Source organism: Ixodes scapularis, unplaced genomic scaffold (genome assembly GCF_016920785.2).
Source record: "Ixodes scapularis isolate PalLabHiFi unplaced genomic scaffold, ASM1692078v2 PGA_scaffold6__148_contigs__length_123643588, whole genome shotgun sequence".
Classification (NCBI taxonomy): Eukaryota; Metazoa; Arthropoda; class Arachnida; order Ixodida; family Ixodidae; genus Ixodes; species Ixodes scapularis.
The window spans coordinates 30,341,127-30,366,907 of record NW_024609881.1 but is presented as its reverse complement, the minus strand read 5'-3'; the positions used below and the strand labels follow the sequence as shown (position 1 = coordinate 30,366,907).

The following is a 25,781-nucleotide window of genomic DNA, read 5'->3' as shown; positions in this document are numbered from 1 at the left end:
TATTTTATAATAAGAAACTGAAATTTGCCGTAACTGAATGGGAAAAGTTTGACGTCTTATAACATTCTTAACGTGTAATATATCAATATGAAAGTTCTGCAAAATGTAGTATCGAAGGATGCTTTACAATTTAATGTCTCATTATTTTGATTAGTTGACGTGATTTTGTTTTTATAGTGCCATAAAATAATGTAATTTTAAACTTTATTTTTAATTGAAAATATACATTATCTGCACAGTTCGTTGCTTACTTTTTTTAATTTATTACAACCAACCGATCGCTCACGTATAATATCGTGGAAGATGGGACGTTATAACTCGAGAAATAATTTGTTTAATATTAGAAGCTGTGGTCTATTAAAAGCTGAATAACTAACTAACAACTAAAAATAATTGTAATATTGAGACATTAAAGTATTGTTGAAAAAGAGATTTTTAATTTGACATTAATTTTATAATTCTAAGATACATAGAAAGATAGTTATTAGTCGTCTAAAAAGCTCCAAAACGTCATGCACGGTGGGGGTTCACCTTAAAGCAACATGCTGACACATGCGAAATACGCCGATATCTGACCAGAGAATCAGCCTCATTCTCCAGTAATAACAGAACCCAAAACCGCAGGTAAGCAAATGACGACACACACACAAGGCTTAAAAGTTAGGAGACTTTTCGTGTGTGTCGTCTTTTGCTTACCTGCAGTCTTAAGGTTGTACAATGTCTATTGTTCACGAGCTCGATATGTTGCCTCGCTTTTTTGTTCAGTATTCAGAAAATTCGATTAACAAGCGTTCTCTTAAAATTAGTAGCGCACCCAAGCAGTCGCGAACAATACACGGAGAATCAGATACAAAACAGCGTCTGAGCTCGGCAGTATTTACGAGCGCAAGCGGGAGGTGTAAAATATTTAAGAGTAACTAGCCTAAGTAACGTAAAACAATAGGTCACGCACGCGCGTGCTTACATGCCGCTTTGTGAAAAGGGATAATTTAATGTAACATTGATATTTAAATATAAATTAGAAAAGTCTTCAGATTATTTACATTTTTTCGGAACATACACAGTATATACAGTCATTTAAGCACCACATCCATCGTCGTCAATTGAAAGCTTGCAGCCGAGGCTCGCTAAGGTCTTCGTAATGCAGTTTTCTTACCCTGTTACCCATTTGAGCGAGAACGAAAATAAAATGTTCATTCGTTTATAACAAAAAAGTCGACAAAACTATAGCTGTGGTCTTCGTGCGCTTTTGTTCTTTGAGTTCGGATGTTGGAAGATATAAATTACATGTTCCTAGCGCCGGCCAAAATTTATTCATATATATTATATTTCTTTTCAGAAATAAACGCGTCAAGCATGGTTTCGAACATGACGGCCCTGAGGGAGATGCTTAAAGTTACTACTGCCGCCTTGAAACTTGGGGGTCGCCGTATTAAGGGTATCGTTTCACATAAATCAAGGTTAGAACGCCTCAGTTCCTTTAATTGCTGCCCGCTAAGTACGACGAATGTGCAAGGCAAAGGGACCGGTGTGTTGTAGATAAAGAAATCATCGAGTCATGTGGAACACGCGCAACTGTCAAATTAGGGTCAAAACGTGCATCTCGCCGATAACACATTCCCAAGCATGTTGTGCCTGTTGCCTGCAGGCACGCGCATAGCACCCAGGAAGGCTATTTTGATAACTTTTCAACGACACGTGCCCGCCCGCCCACGAAGATGCGCGTTAGCGGCCTCGGCCGGTTTGCTCATCTTGCGGCTGCGGACGCGGCCGCGGCCAGGAGGGATTTTTACGTCACGTGACCAGCTCCATGGGGACAAGGAAGTACCTAGCGTCCCTGCCTAATGGCGGAGAGATCCGCATCGCTTCAAGCAGAAAAGCCTAATTTCGCTCGCAGAAACTGATTGGAGGGACTTTCAACTGGAATCTAATTGACCGTCCCTTATACTGTAGGAGCGGCAGGTAAAGTTACGGCCAGGGAGGGCAAATAGAGCCAAAATAAAGAAAAAACCACACGAGATAAAAGCGGTAGCAGTATTTTTATATACCTCCGCCGGCGCCGCACCTCGCGCCTTCTGTTGTGGTCGAGAGGTTAAAGCGCCGGTACTTGTCGTCACGGCGTGAAAGTTCCGAGTTCAAATCGAGCTAGAGACTTCTTTTTTTTTTTTTGTATTTTGCGCGTGTCTTACTTTTCAACTGTGATCCTTTTTCGGAAATCATCCACTTGCACTACTGCGCCTTATACGCTTTTACTGTTAGTCCCACCTGTTCAATCGAAACACCGGGAAGAAGAAAAAAAAGATCAACGCAAGTTAACGCGCTAATGCAATCATTTCGTAATGTTCATTAAAAGGAAACCAAGCTAACAGCATCAGTATGGCTTTCACACAAGCGGAGCCGAAACAAGCATCCTTTCCCCAGCGTTTAGAATTTTATCTGTTTTCAAATAACGCTCTTGCTACGATTCCTTTCAATAACAAGAGACGCCTATTTAGGACTAATAAAAACTGCAGTTGTAATAATTTAAAAAAAATTAAACAAGCAAAAAAAAAAAGACTAGCAGCTGTGGATACATTGATTGAGCGAAATCCTACAGGCAAGGCAGCAGGTCAAACGTCTGAGAAAGTAGTAAAACTGAACTAAAAGAGATCATACTTTTACTTGCATGGAATGAGATAAAAAGTATATTTATAACTCTTTACATTTTGTTGTGGCAATCGTTTTGTAATGTTAACACATTACTTGTTGAATTTTAGTAGAATAGCAGACGATCACGACCAAATGCAAAAATGAATCAGGCATCGACCATCTCAAACCCTCTCTCTCATGCAAACACCTAAACTGACAAGTAATGTGCCAACACTGCGGGCAAAGAGCCACTTTCTCGCACATGGTGCGGGCATGCCCGGACACTGCAGGGCTTAGCGGCACTATTGCGACCGGCGGTGGGAAGAGATGCTGCGCAGCGAGGTCTACAAGATCCAGGTACACCTGATCAACCGGACCAAGCTAGCAGCAAGCTCCCAAGGGATCCCGGACTAGAGGATTCCACTCACCGAACCGAAGACCCCGTTCCCTTCCCCTTTTGCTTTGGCAATAAATGTTTTACCACCACCACCATGTTAATATTACAAAACGATTGCCACAACAAAATGTAAAGAGTATAAATATACTTTTTATCTCATTCCATTCAAGTAAAAGTATGATCTCTTTTAGTTCAGTTTTACTACTTTCTCAGACGTTTGACCTGCTGCCTTGCCTGTAGGATTTCGCTCCATCAGTGTATCCACAGCTGCTAGTCTTTTTTTTTTTTTTTTTGCTTGTTTAATTTTTTTTTAATTGCTACAACTGCAGTTTTTATTAGTCGTAAATAGGCGTCTCTTGTTATTGAAAGGAATCGTAGCAAGAGCGTTATTTGAAAACAGATAAAATTGTAAACGCTGGGGAAAGGATGCTTGTTTCGGCTCCGCTTGTGTGAAAGCCACACTGATGCTGTTAGCTTGGTTTCCTTTTAATGAACATTACGAAATGATTGCATTAGCGCGTTAACTTGCGTTGATCTTTTTTTTTCTTCTTCCCGGTGTTTCGATTGAACAGGTGGGACTAACAGTAAAAGCGTATAAGGCGCAGTAGTGCAAGTGGATGATTTCCAAAAAAGGATCACAGTTCAAAAGTAAGACACGCGCAAAATACAAAAAAAAAAAAGAAGCCCCTAGCGCGATTTGAACCCGGAACTTTCACGCCGTGACGACAAGTACCGGCGCTTTAACCTCTCGACCACAACAGAAGTTTTTTTTTTTTTTTTTTTTTTTCTTTATTACATGGAAGTTATAGAACAAGAGAGAGAGCACATCAGCCAAAAGCATTCAAACAGGCAAACGAGCATAGTAATATACAGATAAAGATGAAATGCTATTTACAGAGAGGATTCAATCTACAGTCAACAATAGGCCTCTTTCACGCTGATCTCTTGATTAGATTATTATACAACACTTAACAAATGATAATCAAACCTTTCAAAACCTATATACACACAGAACGCATCCAAAGTCCTTAGTATCACAGTGCTATATACATATATAACGGAGGGGTTGACAATGGGCAAACAAGCAAAATCTTCAAAAATCTGGTAGGCCTATGCAGGCGTCTAACAGTGGAAACCAATCAGGCTGGGATGGCTGTGCCGCATAAACACTGCGCAGCTGAGCCATATTCTCCACAAAAATAGATTTTGTGGTGCGTGGCGCTTCCGCGTTTCTATCTATCATTCTACATCTCCACAAACTATGGAGGCCTAAAATTACAAATATGTCGTAAGGAACACTTTCCCCTTTTGAGAATGGAAGAAAACGAATATTTTGATCAGTGATGTCGAGGTCTTTCTTTAGTGTTCGTTGAAGCACATCCCAGAAAAAAAAGGCGTCATTACAGTAAATGAAGCAGTGTTCTATGGTTTCTGGCTTATTGCATAGCCTACAGTTAACCGTCCACGGCACAAATACCCCTCTACTATGAAGCCAAGTTTTAACGGCCAAGGTCGAAGTGTGCAGTTTGAAAAAGAACGATTTGATTGATGGTGGAACAGACATATTCTTTACTCTGTAAAGGACATCATCTTGGGGATCGACAGGAAAGTGACTTCGGTAAAGCGGGATAGGAAAAATGCTTTCGATTATCGCTGCTGATAGTTTCTTGCGTGTTACATTAAATAAATATTCTAATGAGAAACGTGTCTTCAAGAATTCAATCGTGTCCACTACCTCTTTTAGGAAGCCCCAAGGTCTTCCCTGAAAGGAATCATCACTGGACACAATTAAATAATTCAAACTTGTGGCCAGTCGTAACTAAAGAACGGTTTTGAGGAAGGGATGGTCGACATTCTTAAAGAAAAAAAACCGGGATACTAATTGCCGAACAAATAGATGACACAGACTTAGTCCCCCCGCCTCCAGGGGAAGGAAGAGGTTGTCCCTTTTGATAGGCTCCCACGACGAACGCCAAACAAATGTCGCAAAAATTCGATGAAATTTTTGAATGTTTTTACGCGCACAGTGCATTACCTGAAGTACGTACATTAGCTTAGACACTAGGAACACATTGCACACGTTTGCCCTGGTGAACATGGACATGTCACGTCCTTTCCATGCTTCAGCTTTCCTCCTCAACGAGGTTTCCATTGACGTCCAGTATGATGAGCTACTCCTGATGTGTGAGAGCGGAACTCCCAGGTATTTCAGCGGACCACGATTCCATGCAATACCAGCAAAAAATGGGGGCGTGGTAGCCCATGAACCATACCAAAATCCATTACATTTTTCCGTGTTCATTGATGCTCCAGTAACACTACAGAAATGTTCTGTAACATGTATGGCCTCTTCCACACTCTTCTTATCTGCACAGAAGACGGCAACGTCATCGGCATAAGCGAGCACCTTTACCTCCGCATTATTAAGTGCAAATCCTTGAATACTCTGACTTGCAAATATGCTCCGGCACAAAGGTTCCAAATATATGGTGAAGAGAAGAGGTGATAATGGACAGCCTTGGCGAACGGAAGCTTTTATGCGTATTTTATCGGAAAGCATGTTGTTCACAATTAATCTTGTAGTGCTATTATGATAACATAAGTTAATACCTTCGGACACAGTTTCGCCTACGTTGATGTGGCGTATGAGTGCCAACAAAATTGCGTGGCTCACACGATCAAAGGCTTTTGACAAGTCAATTTGTGTCAAAGCTACTTGTGTGTTACTGTCAGAGGCACACTCAAGAACCGAGCGCGCAACGTGGATATTGGTTTGAATATTTCTTCCTTTTATACCACATGTTTGGTGTTCACCAATAAGGTCTTCGATTGCTAGCTGGAGTCTGTCATTCAATATTTTAGCAAAGATCTTGTAATCTACGTTGCAAAGTGATATTGGCCTATAATTTTCAACTTTTTTCCTCTGTTCCAAGTCTTCCGTCTTGGGTATTAGGACAGTATGGCAGTCGTAAAAGGATGGAGGAAGCGTCTTCCATTGGTAGGAGTCATGAAAAACGTCAAGTAACACTTGACTGAGTTTGTCTCGGTATTTCTTGTAAAACTCTCCGCTAAGCCCATCGGGTCCTGGTGTTTTGCCGTTTTGTAGAGAGTCGATTGCGGCCTTGACTTCATCTAAAGTTATAGGGCCTTCTATGATATTTTTATTTTCTTCACTAAGTGCAGGCATCAATGATAACAAGTTATCTACATCATTTGCATTGCCTGTGTGAATAGCCTTGCCAAAAATGCTTAAGTAGTAGTTTTCAAATGCTTTAACAATCAAGGTTGGCTCCTTGATAGTTATGCCTTCTTGATCTATTTCTAATATTTCTTTCGATAGGGCATATCGCCTCTCATCATCCAGGGATCGTTTGGTGGGCTGCTCGCCAAGCAAAAACTTTTTCGTGCGAGAACGTATGACAGCTCCACGATACCTTTCTGCCTCGAATTTTTGAAGCTGTGCTTTGGTGACATTGATGTCGTCGTTGTAAAAACCGGGATTGATGCTTTCCATCTCATGGAATACCGAAAGAGTTTTATAGAGTTCGCGCTGTTCCTGTTTGTTTTCGTAAGATATTGTTGTAGAGCGTTCAATTGCCAAGTTTTTGACCTCTTGCTTAAAACCGTCCCATATTGCAAAAATATGCATATTACTATTTTTAAGGCTTTCTGACAGAATTAATGAAACTCCTTTTGAAAACTTCTCATCTTTTAAAAGATTCACATTAAGTTTCCAGAGTTCCCATTTAGGCCGAAAAACACGGAGAGTTTTGGTCCCGAAGCTAACAGAAACTAAACAGTGGTCAGAAAAGAACACCGGTTTAACGCTATAGTTCTTCATTAGACTAGATGCATCGCCTGACACATATATTCTATCAAGACGAGCGTGTGAAACACCTTGAAAGTGGGTGAAGCGTATTGATTGGTCTTTCCGACATGCCACATCTACAAGGTTGCGCTCCTGGAGTATGTCAATGAGTAACGCAGAGCTTTTGTCATACCGTGTCTGCTGTAGCGCACGGTCTTCTGCGCTACAGACACAATTAAAATCTCCCATTAGTACAACTGTTTTGTCGGTGTTCAGAAAATGTGCTAGAAACTGGAAGTAAGAAGTCCTTCCATTCACCGTATTAGGAGCATATATACAAATAAAACGCCAGTTGATCTGTCTTAAAGAAAGGTCACATAAAATGAGACGCCCTTCCTGGTCTCTGGTCAAGGAAACAGACGAATAGCCAAGCTTTTTACGAAGAAACAGAAAACAACCGGCAGAAAGGCCTACTGCCTGACTCACATATATTTCGAAGTCTTTCCGAAAAGGCTCTAAAGCCTCTGCCACGTCTTCATCTGATGACAATTTCGTTTCTTGTATTGCGGCTATGTCAATATGCTCGTGATTCAAGAGCCTTAGAAGTTGGTACTGTTTCCTTTTAGACCTTAACCCCCTCACATTTAACGTTAAAAAATGCAAAGGCAGGGCGGATTTTATGAGGGGCATTAGGGTGAGCTAAAGCTTCTCATGACCATCTTCAAGCGTCTTATGGCTACTTTGTTTTCGATACGGCTGGTGTCTGGTTCCTACCTGTTTCCTATCTTTTCTCGATTTTGCGACAGCCCCTTCATCAGCTACAACAGTGTCAGACTGATAGCCGAGTCCTTCTGAAAGATCTTGCGGCTTCAGCGCGTCTGCATCCAACCCGATGGTCGTTGGTGCTACCTCAAAGGTGGTGGTGGTGTCGTCTCCACTTGCTGTAGCATCCTCCCCGACGACCGTGGTTGTGGACGAGTTGTCGTCATCATCGTCAGGTGGGGGGGATGGTTCAGGGAGGAGTTCTGGATCGTTTTCCGTGGTTTGGGGGACGGTCACTGCTGCTGGTAGGTCACCTTCGGCTTGGCTCTTAAAGGCTTCTGCGGGTGGTGTGTGCCCCGAAGCATCGACAACCTCCGAGACATCCATCAGGAGCTCAGACCGTTCCTCTTCGTCCTGGGATATCGTTCCGCGAAGCTTGCTTGCATACGTTGTGACGCAGTCGTCTGCGATGTGCCCGTAGCGTTTACATTCCGAGCAGTGCGGTGTTCTGCACTGTCGGCGGACGTGCCCTACCCTGTTGCACCTGAGGCACAAGGGTGGTCTTCCTGGAATAAGGATGAGCGATTGACATCCATACACTTTAAGTAGGAATGGAATTCTCTCCGTGGTGATTCCTTCATGCAGGGTGATGTTAACTTCCCTGTTGAGGGTGTCCATGTGCTCCATGCCGGGGCACCGCCACTTCTCTCGGCTGATGTTACGGACTGTGCCGTAAGGCGCCAGAGCTTCGATGATACGCCTATCTTCGAGGTAGTCCGGAAGCCAAATAAGCTTGATCTTTAGGTCCCGGCTGTCTGGGTCAAGAACAAGGCATTTCTTTCCTTTCACGACCAACTCACCTCGACTGCAAAGCTTCTCTTTGGCGAGGGCGTTGACGCAGGTCACCATCCACACATGACTCATCTGAAATTGTCCGGTGGCTTTGACATCTTTCAGGTCGATAACATCTTTGATGGCGTCTCGAAAGTCCGGGGCCGTGTATGGCCTAGCAGTCAGATCGGCGTGGAGAAATACGGAGTTGAGGACGATGTTGCCGGTTGGCAGACGTGGAAGTATGACCTTGTATTCGTTAGAGACGACATCCGAAGACTTAGAAATAACTCGGCCAGTGGCCGATGCGGTGTTTCCACTTGCACTACTGCGCCTTATACGCTTTTACTGTTAGTCCCACCTGTTCAATCGAAACACCGGGAAGAAAAAAAAAAAGATCAACGCAAGTTAACGCGCTAATGCAATCATTTCGTAATGTTCATTAAAAGGAAACCAAGCTAACAGCATCAGTATGGCTTTCACACAAGCGGAGCCGAAACAAGCATCCTTTCCCCAGCGTTTAGAATTTTATCTGTTTTCAAATAACGCTCTTGCTACGATTCCTTTCAATAACAAGAGACGCCTATTTAGGACTAATAAAAACTGCAGTTGTAATAATTAAAAAAAAATTAAACAAGCAAAAAAAAAGACTAGCAGCTGTGGATACATTGATTGAGCGAAATCCTACAGGCAAGGCAGCAGGTCAAACGTCTGAGAAAGTAGTAAAACTGAACTAAAAGAGATCATACTTTTACTTGCATGGAATGAGATAAAAAGTATATTTATAACTCTTTACATTTTGTTGTGGCAATCGTTTTGTAATGTTAACACATTACTTGTTGAATTTTAGTAGAATAGCAGACGATCACGACCAAATGCAAAAATGAATCAGGCATCGACCATCTCAAACCCTCTCTCTCATGCAAACACCTAAACTGACAAGTAATGTGCCAACACTGCGGGCAAAGAGCCACTTTCTCGCACATGGTGCGGGCATGCCCGGACACTCCAGGGCTTAGCGAGACTATTGACGACCGGCGGTGGGAAGAGATGCTGCGCAGCGAGGTCTACAAGATCCAGGTACACCTGATCAACCGGACCAAGCTAGCAGCAAGCTCCCAAGGGATCCCGGACTAGAGGATTCCACTCACCGAACCGAAGACCCCGTTCCCTTCCCCTTTTGCTTTGGCAATAAATGTTTTACCACCACCACCATGTTAATATTACAAAACGATTGCCACAACAAAATGTAAAGAGTATAAATATACTTTTTATCTCATTCCATTCAAGTAAAAGTATGATCTCTTTTAGTTCAGTTTTACTACTTTCTCAGACGTTTGACCTGCTGCCTTGCCTGTAGGATTTCGCTCCATCAGTGTATCCACAGCTGCTAGTCTTTTTTTTTTTTTTGCTTGTTTAATTTTTTTTTAATTGCTACAACTGCAGTTTTTATTAGTCGTAAATAGGCGTCTCTTGTTATTGAAAGGAATCGTAGCAAGAGCGTTATTTGAAAACAGATAAAATTGTAAACGCTGGGGAAAGGATGCTTGTTTCGGCTCCGCTTGTGTGAAAGCCACACTGATGCTGTTAGCTTGGTTTCCTTTTAATGAACATTACGAAATGATTGCATTAGCGCGTTAACTTGCGTTGATCTTTTTTTTTTCTTCTTCCCGGTGTTTCGATTGAACAGGTGGGACTAACAGTAAAAGCGTATAAGGCGCAGTAGTGCAAGTGGATGATTTCCAAAAAAGGATCACAGTTGAAAAGTAAGACACGCGCAAAATACAAAAAAAAAAAAAGAAGTCTCTAGCTCGATTTGAACTCGGAACTTTCACGCCGTGACGACAAGTACCGGCGCTTTAACCTCTCGACCACAACAGAAGGCGCGAGGTGCGGCGCCGGCGGAGGTATATAAAACACTGCTTCCGCTTTTATCTCGTGTGGTTTTTTCTTTATTTTGGCTCCTATTTGCCCTCCCTGGCCGTAACTTTACCTGTCGCTCCTACAGTATAAAGGGACGGTCAATTAGATTCCAGTTGAAAGTCCCTCCAATCAGTTTCTGCGAGCGAAATTAGGTTTTTGTGCTTGAAGCGATGCGGATCTCTCCGCCATTAGGCAGGGACGCTAGGTACTTCCTTGTCCCCATGGAGCTGGTCACGTGACGTAAAAATCCCTCCTGGCCGCGGCCGCGTCCGCAGCCGCAAGATGAGCAAACCGGCCCTGGGGGCCTGCGGGAACCTTTGATCGGAGCACCTAATTACACTGCACGGCCGCGTTTTCCGGGAGAGCCGTTTTCACTCGAAATAACGTCGACGTTGGGCGTCCGTCGTTGAGGTCGTCACGTGAAACCGTGATGTCAAAGTCACACGACATGACGGTGTCACGGGACCCGACATCAGGGATTCACGTGACCATAGGAACTCACCTGATGTCTCGGTGTCATGTGGCGGCAGGTGTGTTGAAGACCAGGATTAGCAAAGCCAACACTGGAGAGGAGTCGCCTCCTCTACAGCGCACGCTCTGCTAGAGTGGGGAAAGAGAAGTGCGAGTCGCTTCCTGCTATACACGTTTGCAAGTCCGGTCTCAGGTCGCCGCCATCTTCCTCAGTGTGGTGCGCGCTTGGGCGCGGCCATGATCCGATTACGACGCCTTCGCAAGGCTTCGTAATCGGATTATAACTCGTCCAAGCGCACCCCAGTCAAGCAAGATGGCAGCGCCCTGAGGCCGGACTTGCAAACGTGTATAGGAAGCCTATGCTCTTTCTATTCTTGCTGCGTATACGCTGGGGTTAAATCTTTTCTAACGAATTTCTCCAGCTTTCGAAATATTGCTGAATCGAAGAGTCCGAAGCAAAACTAGATGTGGGCATGCCGCAACAGTACAGAGGTCGCTGAGCGTGTTTTGACTGTGGAAGAGACAAAAATCCGGTTTCTTTATAATCATCGAACCGCTCAATGTCGCTATGATGTCGAGAGAGATACGCGTTAACCCCATAATTGTTCGCTTTCAGGAGTTTCAGTTTGGACACTTTTGGGAGCAAGGAAACCCGAGCCCTGAGGAATACTTACAAAAACAAATTTCTGCCACGGAATTACGCCGACGAGTATGGCCGTTATATCGGTGAAGGTGTTTCCACCGAATTAGAAGTACTTTATAATATTTTTCAATCCGGTAAATTATGTTTCTGACATTCGCAGTATCATCTTATATATCTTCCAGAGCTGCCCCAGACGACTGATCGAAGAACACGTAGGTAAATGTATGAGGGTGCCCGCCATTGAATTGCAAACACTCCCCGCCGTTTGAGTTGCCATACCAGTGAAATCTAGGCTCCCTAGTCCGCAGTAACCTTAGTGTTATATTTCGGCAGAGCTGTAATCAGAGAACGCCGTTTACCTCCCTATTGTCTTGAGCAGGGTGGGGTGTTTACTGACGCATAATTGGATACATGAATTGTAACTAAGAATCACGGCATGTTCGTGAACTGCGATGTTATTGGTATTTTCTTTTAGCGATAACAGATAAATTGTATATCTGCATTTTATTTTGCAATAAAGCTGTATGAAACTCTGGCATGCTTTTTATAGGTCTGGTTCAGGGAAACACCCTGTTGGATTTGGGCAGTGGCCCAGTGGTCACAAACGTTCTCGTAGGCTCCAGTCGATGCAACCACATCGTGATGAGTGACCTAGTCGAAGCCAACAGGTTGGAACTCATGAAGTGGCTCAACAAGGACGAAGATGCCCTCGACTGGACCTTCCGCGCGGAGAAGGTTGCCGTGGTTGAAGGCTATACGTACGTAGCGGTGTTCAAATTATTAACGCAGTACTTAGTGTATGAATTATACAATGCACGACTTCCTATGTTTTGCAGGAAATTATTCTGGAGTGGTTCCTACCAGAAAAACATTATTAAAATTATAGTAAACATTTATTCAATTTTCGTGCTTCAAAAAGTGAAGAATTACCTCGTGTATCATATCGTATACTCGATGTATTGGTGCGTCGCGGGTTGTTGAAGCGGCGAAAGCAGTATTTGTCTTTCTTTAAACACAGCGCACCTGCACATTTCTCACAAATTACAAACGTAGGGGATGCACACTCTGGAAGCTTGCAGCGCTGCATCAAAATTGAGCTCTTCATACACGCTTTTCCAATATCAGGAAACCGAGCCTCTGATCGCCAAGCCGCCAAGTGGCTCCATCGAGTGGAGCCTCTTTCAGACAGGTGGTAGAAAATATGTGTATCCAATGTGATACAGGATGCATACACGCTGCCTTTCTGCTCTGCTTTCTTGCGAGGCCCTTTTTACAGAAATGTATCATATCAAATACACCATGCGTCGTAGGGTTACACAGTGAGTCATTTATTCGATCTTTCTTCTCGTTTACTTCGTCTTCGATCAAGAAAGCTGTTCCCTTCGTCTCCCCGAATTGAGAACTTATCCCCCTTGGGATAATACTGCAAGCAGTTTTTAATCTAGGCAGTCTCCATCATCTCGTTAGGGCCCAGGTATCAAATCGTCTTCACCACACTATGTCTTGCAGTCGTTTTCAAAACGCGGTATGGCACAGGGAAATTGCTGCTTGACCTAGTATCACGTTGTTTTGTAGTCCATCCAAATTCTTCTTTATGCCTCTCTTGTACTTTGTTTTTCGGAACCTTTTTTTCGGTGTCTTCCTTTTTAGCAATAACTGCTGATAAAAAAAATTGTAATGGCCACTCTACCTGGGTTTTATCTTCGTCTTTAGCGTAAGATCAGTTATGGTGAGACACACAACCACTGTGAGACGATACTTCTTGTCACCAGGAAAATATGAGTGCATCTTGATGTAGGGCTCAATGTCTCAAATACCTTGGTCTAACATAGTGTTGGCTGCTGAATAACATGGAGCGTAGAACATGAGTAAAACTCTCGCTGTGATGACCATTGTTCGAAAGCTTTCATCGTCGAATTTGGGCACTTTGACGTTCCTGAACTTCCTGCGAATGAATAGAATTATATCACTGCTCACATTCTCTTCGTGCTGGGTAAGGCCACCAATCTGATGCATTCATCAATGAAGAGACGGAACGTTGCATACGTGTTACTCCTTTGAAACGTTTTTTTAACGCATAATGTGTTTGGGCTGACTTTTATGCGAAAATCGTTACACGCAGATTAGCGCAACATAACGGAAAACAGCGTTATAAAAGAGAGAGTTCATCACACTTAATCATACGTAATTATAGCTATTAATATTTAATCGCACCAAAGTTGATTTACTGAGTGACTCAGTAGCATCCCGTCCCCAGACAGCGGGATCCTCAACCCGATACTTTTCCTCGAAGCCACCAGGAGGAGGCAAAAGCTAGCCGCCGGCAGCTGTGCTGAGCATAACTCAGGGAAGCCTGCAGTATCCTATCGGCACACGCACACTTTAAAAAAAGTTAGTGCGTCTGCTTTCACGCACAACACTCGGAGAGCTAATCAGTGCAACTTACGGAGGCAGCTCAGCGAAGGACAAGGCCGAAACATATGTTTAGACCAAAAAACGCAGACTGAGTTGTGACATTACGCAACGCAAAACGTCACGCTTGCATTGCTTAGTGTCACAGCTCAGTCTGCGTTTTTTGGTCTAAACACATGTTTCGGCATCGTCATTCGCTGAGCTGCCTCCGTAAGTTGCGCTGATTGGTTCTCCGAGTGTTGTGCGTGAAAGTAGACGCACATACTTTTTTTAGAGTGCAGCGGACTTCCATTACCGAAGCGTAGCTTGCCACGTATCTGACGACGTCATGGCACGGTTCTTAATGCACCAATGAATAGTGCAGCGGGCGTATCAAGTGACTGCTTCTCATGGCAGCCAGTAGATAGCGTAGAGGGCACGATAAATCTCATCCCCTTTGCGATTATCTTAGCTACCACAAGGGGCTCCTGGCTATCCAAGAGAACGCAGATCTCAACGCGCTGCATGCACCTACAGAAGCAGCAGAACCCATGAAAACTTCTCTATAAAACATACTCCTCACACAATCCACTCCAGAATAAATTTAAGCTTATCCCAATAATTCCGATAAAACAGGGAAGCACACGAGTGTGCCCTGTCTGCAACGCATCCGAAACCACCCAAAGCTCCCCGCAACCAATCATAACAGATCATAATGCGAGTATCACACACTCAGGACACATTACACGCAAGTTTTTCTCTTTTTTTTCTCTCATTTCAACTGTGAAATTTAAGTGAACAATTTAAAATGGCGTCTTCGTGAACTTGGCAGTTGAAATTACTTTTTGAACTTAGTTGTTACTTCTTGAACTTCTTAAAAATACAGTATGTTTTAAACGTCGTTGACTTCAACTAAATATTTTAAAACTATATTGAAAAATCCGTTTTGAAATTCCTAGTTTTTCGCAGCTCACTTTCAGCTGAGTTTGAAGGAACTTTCTTTTTGCTCCCTGCTTCAGTGGACGTTGTGCAACTGACTCGTAAGAAAGCGAATATGGATCTATGACAAGGAGAATATAGCGTGATATGGCCGGTTGGACAAGCCTGCAGTGTAACTACTTTTCATCTTCTCAGGGTCAGCTCATGATTTTGTGTTGATATGCTGGATCTCATCAATATGGTATATAAAACAGGGCGCCGTCTTAGTGCGAACAACATGCTCGTTTTAGAACGAGATCATCTTCATGTTTACGTCAAGTTAATTTCGCTAAAGTCACCGACCGGATGTTAATGGCGGGTCGTCTCCATCCGATGCCGGCACTCCAGCACACGCTCGTTGTGCTCCGCCATGCTTCGGATGCGGCTGCACACTCGAGGCTCAGGAGATGCCGAAGCGTTATCGAAGGCAGAAAGCTCGCCCTAGAGGCACCTCTCTGTCTGTTTGCTTCTGTCATTTACTACATATAAGGTCATATAAGGCCAATACGTCTAAATGGCAAGCACGGGCGACAGATGAGAACGTATTAGCGATATCCGACGAGATCTAACCTGGATCTCTAAGTTGAACGCTCGTCGCAAATTTGGCAAGATCCCCGACCGCCGTGATTGGCCTGCGCTAATGTCAAGTGTAACGCTGACGAACCGCCGCTGTTGGCGATCTTGCCGGCTTTCTCGAAAATTGTCCAAACTCGGAGTCCCTGGCATGTCTGAAGACAACTTAAGAAAGGAACCCCAGAACCGCAATACTTCTGGTTTCCCTGCACGTGCAGTACTGTGCAGTGTGCGAGCTATCAATCTTGCATAACAGCTTACTTCCACTTTTTCGTTCTGCTTTCCAGCGACCCCAGGAAGGGGGCCCTGGAAACAATCGAGCGCACACGCTTAGCAGTTCGTAAAGTGATTCCCTGCGATGTCCTGGAGCCCGGAGTGCTCCCCGAGGAACACAGGCAGACCTTCGACGTTATTATATCATCCGGATGCCTGGAATCGGCCACAGCAGACCACGAATCTTTCCGGAAGGCGGTCTGCAACGTGGGAACACTCGCGAGACCTGGCGGTCTACTTGTCCTTCTGGGCGCGGGTGGTGTAAAGAGCTATCCCGTGGGAGGTGTGGCATTTGCTCACGCGAACCTCACCGAAAAGGTGGTAGAAGAAGCTATTAAAGATGCCGGCTTCCAGATGGAAGTATACCATCCCCATAGAGTTGGGGAGTTTGTGGAAAATCCAAACGTGTTCACGTTTGTTCTAGCTGCCCGTAAAGCCTGAATCAGGTTATAGAATTGTGTCTCAGTTTGTGCCAGATACTTTGTACGAGTAAACTTCTGACAATTTCTCTTGTATATCAGACTACAGGAAAGTCAAATAAAATTTTATCAGGTTCAATGTTAAAGTTAGAGCCAAAAACTCAAGACAAACTTACTATTCAGGAATTTAAAGACCATGACACAAAAATTCGCGTACCGTTGCTAAGATTTCTGCCGCATTTATCTTTCCGTTGACATGTGGAGTGGCAGCTTTCAGTTAATCGTTTTTAACTCGAATTTCTGTAACAAACGTTTAAAAGCGATTTTCTAATAAACTCAGTTATGTTGGAACATGATGAAATGATTGCTTTCTATGTAGCATTTGCAAGTGATTTCATAAATCATGATTAACGATTTTGTTGAAATAAAGGCACATACGTGATGCTTTAAAGCTGCGTGCGACAATTTCTAACAGGACAGAGCAATATATATATATATATATATATATATATGTATATATATATATATATATGTATTGTTATGAACGGCCCCCGGACCAGACCATCTCGATCTAATCTACCCGGCACTGGAGAACCCCCTTGAGTATCGTCGCCATATGGTTCCGGTCAGTTGAGCCCGGAAACGAAGCGAGAGGCCACAAAGGGATGGCTTTCGACGGAGGACCACCGTGTTGATGTCGCCACACCTAGGCGCGAAGCTGAGCCGGACCCTTACTTCTGGCGGGGATTACGCTGGCCGAAACGGGGTCACCCGACGCAGGAACCGGGGGGGATTACTGTGCGAAGATTCCGGATGACGGTGCGCCAGCTGCGGGACCTCCGTGAGGGTGTGTTCAGCACGGATCATCTTCGGACGCCACTTGCGGTTGTTCCGGCCCAACCCTTTTCGTGCCACAAAGCCGCCTAATGGAGAGATCGGCACCACCTCGGCCAGCGCCGTCTCCCAGGCTGAGAGTGGACCCTTTGTTGTCGCCTCCTCGGCGCGGCATTTGAGGGCGGGAGTGACTCGGCGCCGGGATGTGATGTCCGGCCGCTACTACACTGTGTGCTTGTGCGTGCTAGGGGGCGGGGCCTGACCAGTTGGGGAACGGCGTCCTGGCCTAGAGACGTAGGGAAGGGGGACCTTATACACCAACTCAACTCTCCTACGTCACACCGCGGTGGTGGCGCGTCGGTCGCACTTCCGGTCGGGGGTGGTGGGCAGAAGTCGCGGTGCGAGACATGCATTCCCGCATTCTTTAGGAATAAATCAGACAAAAAACCTGACTTCTTGTCGAAATGCTGCGACGGGGGCTGTACCAAAAGTGTCTGGAAAGGTTAGAAGATCAGTTTTCATCTGTTTCTGCCCCCTCCGTTCGTCCGAGAACGTGGATAGTAGCCGTGACAACGGCAAACCAGACGCTGTCGAACTACGATTGCTTGTGCGGGAAACACTTTGTGGTCGCCAGATGTATTTGTTTTGTTCCAACATGAACGAGACAAAACCGCCAAGGTGTCCGGACCACCGCGGGTTCAGTGCGTTTTCAAATTCACACGGCCGCCTGATCGTCTGCTCTTTCGAACTTGTCTGCTTTTTGTCGTCTGCTCGTCCAAACAAAAGCGGCCCGTAGACCAAACTTCGACCCGGTGATTGCAATAAGCTGTAATCGCAGGCCTCAAAAGACTTAAGTTGGCTCGGTGTAAACAGTAGATACAAGATATTGATCATAGGTACCAATGGCCATCACCGACTTGTTAGGCTTGGTCTGTTCCCGCTTCCGATTTTCGGTATCGACGTCGATCATCGCCGCTATCTTCTACACTTTTGCAGCACGAGCGACGTTGAGACCGAAAATAGCTAGAAGAATCTCATCATGGCTTTAACGTCCATTCTGCGGCGTTCATGCGAATGAATCGCCGCACGTCAAATTATTTACGCAATGTTTAGCGGCGTAACGAACCTTGATAATTTCGCTCAGGCGATTAAAGTGGTAAGACATTGCTATGAGGACGTAAAATCGACACTTCCAACCGGAAAAAAGCATGCAGACTCACACAGATGCCGACAGCGTGACATTCCAATGCTTTGTTGACGCGGGACGCGGTGCTTCTTGCCCGCACTCTATTGCGCATCCGTTTGAACTGTCGTCTGCTCTTTCAAACTTGTCTGCTTTTTGTCGTCAACTCTTTCAAACGACAGCGACCCGTAAACCAGACGTTGACCCGGTAATTGCGATAAGAAGTAGGTGCAGGCCTCAAAACACTTTTGAAGATTGGTTGGGCTAAGTAGGCTAAGTGTAAACAGTAGATACAAGATGTTGATCATTGTTACCAGTGGCAGTAACCGTCACCGACTTGTAATGCCCGATTCTACTTGCGGTTTTCAGTATCGACGTCCACCATCTCAGCTACGGTCCACACTTTTGCAGCCCGAGCGACTTCGCGACTGAAAATAGCGAGATAAATTTCATCGTGGGAGTCAGGCTTCAGCGCCCATTCTGCGGCGTCCACGCGAAATGAATCGCCGCACGTCACATTATTCACGCAAAGTTTCGCGGTGTAACGAGCCTCGTTAATTTTGCTGAAGCCGCTCAAGTAGTTAAACATTGTTAAGAGGATGTAGAATCAACAATTCGAACGCGAAAAAGTGCACGGGGACTTACACCGACGCCGGCAACAACGCAATTCAAGGGTTTTTTTATGGGCGACGGCGAGCCTCTTGCCCACCGTCCACCGCGCAAGCGCGGCGCCGGTGGCGTCCGCTAGGGGCGCTCCGGTTTGTTTGTAAACATGAGTTGGTGTATAAAAAGAGCGGTTTTACGCGCTCTCGCTGTGTTCTCACGTTGTTCTCATGCCGTACGGCAGACTGTACATAGAATGTAAATAAACAGTTTGAGAAGAGACACCCTGGCTCGATACCAACTCTGCCCGATGTCCTGGGCGACACATGGCTCCAGCGGAGATCGACTACATGGACAAGCCCCGAGTCAGAACAATATATATATATATATATATATATACAGTTGCAGCATTACCAGGAGAGTTTACAGATATTTGCTGTGGTGTAAGATCTACCGAAGGGAGAAGCTGAAATATCTACAGTACGAGTCTTGAACGCGGTGCAGCTAGCCTTAACCTCCTGTTGCATCCATTTATTTACTCGAATGCCTACAGCTTCATCGGGAATCTCAACAAGAGGGGGCGAATATATTTGAGAGTGGAGGAAATAATAGATACACAAATTCTTAGAATATGACAATCACATTACAGTAAAACACTTCACAACAGCTCATAACAAATGGTAGGCTGTTCTACCACAGAGTTACTAATAGACTTGGAAGAGTTCGAGGTCAGTGCTGAATAAAATAGATACTGGCAGTCAGTTTCCATCCTGTATTTTTTTTAAAGGGTTCCCAAACGAAAAAAAAGAAAAAAGAAACCAGTTCTGCAGCAAAATTGCTCCTTCTTATAAACGTGCTTCCTTCTTTGGAAAATAAAATTCGCTCTGTGACGGTAGATTTCTCTTTTAATACTAGTTTTATTGTTAAATTGTTCACAAACAAAAATAACAGATAAATGTAAAACTTAAAAAAAAAAACTAATTCTGAAGCGAACTTCTCCCATGAAGGATTCGTACATTCGGCGAGAGCCGCAAAAAAAGAAATCGTCCTTCAATCTAATAAACATTTTGAGTCGAAGTAATATCCTTCTAAAGCTGAACTACATACATCTTAGGATCTCTTGAGCTATTGCTATTTTCAGTCGCCTGTCGTAATTGTTACAAAGAAATGTGGAAGCTTGGTTTGTACCTTTTCAAGCTTGGTTGACTGAACAAATGATTCGGGTTCCACACAGCACATGAGCGAACATGGGAAACAATGTTGTTCTCTCAGGGAAAGCGGCACAGGCTTTAATATACGAGAGAGGAAGTCAAGCATTCTGGAGGATTTAGAAACAGTATAGCGTATTTTATATACTGTGAGTGGCGTTCTGATTGTTTAAAAAAAATAATTCGCATGTGTGTTCTATAAATGTGTGAGACTTATACCTATTTGTTCGATTCGTTGACGAGAGTGTTGAAACCTGCTACCGCTTGTGCATATATCGTAATCACAATGCACAAATGCGTGCTTATCATTCCGTTTTCCGCGCCGACCCTACAAATAAGTAAGCACAACATATACAAAGATGCAACTTGTATACCAACATAAACAAAAGGCTTTATGAGGGTTTGCGACTTGTAGACTGAAAATACGGTAACCTACGAGTAGGGGCGGATTCCAAGGGGGCGTGGGGGGCGACGGTGGGGACCGCCCCCCCCCCCCCCCCCAACAAAGTCAACCCCCCCCCCCTCTCCCCCCTTCTGGGAGGGCAATTTGACATGGGTGGACCCCCCGGTGCACAAGAAATAATAGGAGAGTAGTATCCTTACAAATCCCCCCCCCCCTGCCTACGGGCTGGTTCTAACATAGGTTTGAAGTTAGGTTTGAAGTTATTTGTCGAACTCTTGTAAGTCAGGCGAGTTGGTATGATGACATAGTGAACAGAACAGTGCACACAAAAATAAGGACAGAGAGAAGGAACATGCGCTTTTGTGTTGTAAGATAGACGGAGAGAAGGCACATAGCTCTTGCGTGTTGTGCATGTTCCTTCTCTCTGTCCTTGTCTTTTTGTGCGCTGTTCTGTTGGCTATGTCAGCAAGATATTTTTACTCGTGGAGGTTCATCAAACTATGGAGGTTCATCAAACTATTTTTAGCACTGTGGAAAAAAGAGTGTCATCTTGTAAATGGAAACTGAAATTATATTTTATGATTAATATTTTTTTGACAATGTGCACCAATTAGAATTAGCCTCGAGAATGGTTACATCATCACATGTTCGTACTTTTGTGCAAACAACGGAACCAAATTGACACGCACTTTAGATGAAACCACACTGACGACATGGATCCAGTGCGACAGAAACAACAGCGACCCAAGGGTAGATCCTTGTTCAACTCCCGATGAGACTGCGGCGGGAGGAGAGGAGCAGGAAAGGACGAGAAGGGGAGGAGGAGGAGGGAAGAGGAGGAGAAGGGCTGCGATCTAATTTGACATTACAGATATTTGTAAACGTTTTTCATTTTTTTTGTACTCGGGTTATGGAGCGTAAAAGATGCTGCTGCGGAAATAAGCGTTTTTCCTGCAGATCGTACGTTCGGCACCCTCTGCTGCGGTTAATTTTTTCATTCACCCTCTTAAAATGTATGATTTCGTAGGTACTATAAAGACACTCTTGTGTTAAGAAAACTTTACAAGTGTGTTTATTATATTTTATTTCTAAAACTATTCTTTTTTTGGAAATCTTTTCGGTAACGCTGACAGGCCCCTACGTTCGTTAGGCTTAACATGCGGGGTGTTTAATGAAACACAAAAGACTGCGAAGGCGATGGTGAGGGTGCCCACGGGTCTCAAAAGCTGCAGAACAATGAGATTCGCAACTTGAAGGCGGCTTTCAAGTTTTTGTACTTTGCGGTGTCGTATCTGAGTTGCAGCGTCAACCCCCCATGGTTGGCTTCAGTTTTCCTCCCGCACGTGGGAAATAATATGCTTTAGAGCGCAGCTCTTAGACGCCCGTTCCCGCGTATAGCGGCGTGGCCGTCGCCGTCACCGTCGCCGTCACCGTCGGCGTCGACGTAAGCGCCCCGCTAAATTTAGGGGGAAATTTAAATGATGTTGAGGTCACGTGATGTGAATTTTCCCGCTGAATCTAGCGTAGAAACTGCATTTGTTCGTGGGTCACGTGACTCGAAATATGTGACGTCATTTCCCTCTACATTTAGCTGTGGACGAGGAGGATGGGAGTTGTAGGCAGGAGGAGGAGGGGAGGGTACGGGGAAGGAGTGGAGAGGAGGAAACGAGAAGGGGAGAGAAGAAGGATAGGACGAGGCGAGTGTATGAAGGAGGAGAAGGGGCATACCCTCCCCTCCTGCTCAAGAGCCGCGCTCTAATTTCACATTACAGAGCTTTGTAAACGACTCCAGATTTTTGTTTTGTCTTGCACTTTTTCTGAGAAACTCGTTCTCACGTAATCTTACTACAATAAATGCACCATCTAAAGACATCTCAGTAAGATGTTACATAACACCCAACTATATAGTGGCTTATTTATACTAACCTATTTACGCACGAACAGAGCTCGGAAACACCCAGCTGCTGGTCGAAATTGCTTTATACGATTGTAATAAATTCACATGACGGTAGTTTCAGAGGTTTTGCATATTAATGCATAACTTTCAATGTTTTCTTTGTAACAGCCAGGTTTAGGAGAGGGTGCTCTCCTCTACCACCCCCCCCCCCCCCCGCCCCCCCTGCTTTCGGACAAGTGGCCGTGTGTTTAACTTCCAAGCATGCAAGCTGCCGATACGAAGTGCTTAGGTAGATAAGGCCTACCAATCTGTCAAATGATGGCGCTAAAGTAGGACCAGTACCACATTTCAAACCCATGCACACTTAGACGCTGCTTTATGACGTAGAATAACCTACGTCATAAAGCAGCACCTCATAGTAACCACGTGGTCACTGGAACAGAAGTGGTTACCTTCTCCCGCATCCCTTTAGACTTCCAGGTAATATAGTGTGCGGTGTAGTTAGTTTTGTGCAAGTGGCGGCCGCTGACGAAAGCCAGCACCACGATGCATCCGGTTTCGTATAAGCACTTAGAAGCTAACATATTTGTGAAACAGCGAACTCTTCTATTTTAATATTTATCCTATTACGTCCTTCTGGCGTTGCGTTCGGTGAAGTGTTTTTCATATTCCGTATCTTGTTTAATGAAAACGTCTTTAAGGGTCCAATTTGAGTTACCGAAGGCTAGTTCAAATAAAGAAAGCTGTATTTTCTCCCCACTGTTCCTTCAATTGCTTACACGCCGAGGTGGCGGGATAGTTAGCGAGTGCTACTTGTAAGTGGGTTTGTAAGGAGGTCGCGGATTTTACAACTACTGCGTCGGACCCAATTAGATGAAGTCCGAATGCGTAAACGTCGGTGAGGTAACCTTTGAGTGCACATAAAGAAACCATTCCTGGTAGAAATCCCTGAGCCTTACACTACGATGTATCCCGTTTCGTATGTGCTGATTTCATATGTTTTATTTGTAATTTATTTTGATATTGCAATTTGTCATTTATAATTTCCGAACCGTTTCGCGAACCGGTTTAGCGCCCCGAACCGGTTCGCGAACCGGTTCGCGGATCGAATTAATCGAACCGGAACTGAACCGGAACAAAATAAATTTACCTGAACCTGAACCGTAACCGAACCCATATTTTTTTCGGTTCGACACACTGGTTTCTGGCTTGCAGGGTACGAACTTAAATATGTCCAGGGCCACGGACCCTATGAACCCAGCGCAACCGTCAACGAGCCAGCAATGGGCTAGTGCTACTAAGGATAGGGATGTTGATGAGAATAAAGTACAACTATCATGGCCGGCGTACAGAGAGTATTTTTCTGTGGTAAAGGTCGCTGCTAACAAAAGCGTAACCACCGTACTTTTTTAATTTTATGGAATAAAACTTGGTGAGAAGCGTTTTCTAGTTTTTCCTCATTTTTTGTGTTGTAGAAACGCAACTGAAAACTAACTTGGTGCTTTTTAGAAGTAACTGTAACTGTAACGAGTTACTCTTTTGTTGCGGTAACTGTTACGGTAACTTCGGTACTTTTTATGTGAAAGTAACTGTAACTGTAACGAATTAATTTTTTTAAAAGTAACTTACCCACGACTGCCGCCGTGAGCCACGTCGAGGAGCTTCAGGCGCCAGCTGTGATCACCGCAATCTCCGAGGAAATCTCGTCGTCACAGCGGAAGAGCACGTCTCCGCCGCCGCTCGACATCGACCCCGAGCTCCCAGCTCCTAAGCACTGGCAACTGGTTGATCTCCTCGCCGAATACAGTGACTGTTTTGCCACGTCGTCGAAAGTTCACCAAACACCAATGGCGAAACATCGCATTATTACACACGACGACGCGCTCCCTGTCCACCAGTCGCCGTATCGAGTATCCTTAACGGAAAGGAAGGTGATTCAAGATCAAGTACAGGAAATGATCAACGACGACATCATTCAGCCCTCAAGAAGTTCGTGGTCGTCTCCAGCATACCTAGGCAAACCTCACTCATGCGGGCCCTCACTCACACTCACTCACCCTCATCTTCACAGGTGAGGTGAAGGTGAGTGAGTTTCTGAACCAGGAAAATTCATGAGTGTGAGGGTGAGTGAGGGCTGTGAGAGCGGGGACGGCCGTGAGAGCCGTGAGGGCCGTGGGGGCCGTGAGGGCGGTGAGGGCCGTGAGGGTGGTGAGGGACATGAGTGCGAGAGGGGCGTGAGGGCGGTGAGTGGCGTGAGGGCCATGAGTGCGTGAGTGGTGTGAGGGCGGTGAATGCGTGAGGGGTGTGAGGGCCATGATTGCGTGAGGGCAGTGAGTGGCATGAGAGGCGTGAGGGCCGTGAGGGCCGTGAGGGCGGTGAGTGCATGAGGTGTGTGAGGGCCATGAGTGCGTGAGGGCGGTGAGTGCGCGAGGCCCCCTTCACATCGAGCATCTTTCTCAGCAATTTTGGTGTTAATGGTGGCTTGTTCTCTAGCTTTCCTTAGATCGACACGAATTGCTGAGATCGGGTCCGGCTCGAAATAAGCAAGCAACTCGGAGCAATTCGAATACGTTTGAAGCGGCTGCATCCAATCAGGGACTCAAAATTTTCACGCGATACCTCGTGCCGGTGATGATGACACCGAATGACTTGGTTCTGGTTTGAAAGCGATCGTTTTTTTGGAAATAAACTGTTTCAGAGAGGTGCATTAGTATTCTTAACGAGGTTTAAATGCATAAAAACACGTTTATAACGCGTAATTGTGTCTAAATAGTGCAAGAAAAATAAAATGTTATGATGACGATGGCAAATTGCAGCAATTGGTTGTTGCATGTGATCGCGGGCGGTTCGTGTTGCTGGTGTTGCGACGTAAAGTTTCTGAGCGAAATTTCCCCATCTGAAGCTGGCCTGAGTGGCGTGAGGGCCATGAGTGCGTGAGGGGCGTGAGGGGTGTGAGGGCCGCATGGGCGGTGAGGGGCGTGAGGGCGGTGAATGGCGTGAGGGCGGTGAGTGGCGTGAGGGCGGTGAGTGGCGTGAGGGCCGTGAGGGCGGTGAGGGCCGTGAAGGCGGTGAGGGCGGTGAGGGCCGTGAGTGGGGTGAGGGCCGTGAGGGCGGTGAGGGCCGTGAGGGCGGTGAGTGGCGTGAGGGCTGTGAGTGCGTGAGGGCCGTGAGGGCGGTGAGGGCCGTGAGGGCCGTGAGGGCGGTGAGGGCCGTGAGGGCGGTGAGGGCGGTGAGGGCGGTGAGGGCCGTGAGGGAGGTGAGTGGCGTGAGGGCTATGAGTGCGTGAGGGCCGTGAGGGCGGTGAGGGCCGTGAGGGCGGTGAGGGCATGTGAGGGCCGTGAGGGCCGTGAGGGCGGTGAGTGGCGTGAGGGCGGTGAGTGTCGTGAGGGCCATGAGTGAGTGAGGGCCGTGAGGGCGGTGAGTGCGTGAGGGCCGTAAGGTTCAGTGAGGGTGAGTGAAGGGCTGAAGGTGAGTGTGATTGTGAGGGTGAGGGTGAGTGAGGGGCTGAAGGTGAGTGTAGCTGTGAGGGTGAAGGTGAGTGAGGAACTTAGGTGAG

General features: G+C 45.5%; 1 protein-coding gene across 1 annotated transcript; it reads left to right on the top strand.

The window, feature by feature from the left end:
* Nucleotides 1-1,356: 1,356 nt before the first annotated feature.
* On the top strand, nucleotides 1,357-16,119 carry LOC115325713 (indolethylamine N-methyltransferase). The gene is made up of 4 exons (XM_040215107.3): nucleotides 1,357-1,460; nucleotides 11,437-11,597; nucleotides 12,014-12,221; nucleotides 15,693-16,119. Exons 1-4 carry the CDS (start codon nucleotides 1,357-1,359, stop codon nucleotides 16,117-16,119), a joined length of 900 nt encoding a protein of 299 aa, XP_040071041.1.
* The last annotated feature ends 9,662 nt before the right edge of the window (nucleotides 16,120-25,781 follow it).

Bases quoted from the DNA above. Each gene is read 5' to 3' on its own strand.
- LOC115325713 (XM_040215107.3), top strand. From the start codon at position 1,357: ATGGTTTCGAACATGACGGCCCTGAGGGAGATGCTTAAAGTTACTACT. The intron at 1,461-11,436 runs GTTAGAACGCCT...GTTCGCTTTCAG, and splicing joins ATCGTTTCACATAAATCAAG to GAGTTTCAGTTTGGACACTT. The intron at 11,598-12,013 runs GTAAATTATGTT...TGCTTTTTATAG, and splicing joins TTATAATATTTTTCAATCCG to GTCTGGTTCAGGGAAACACC.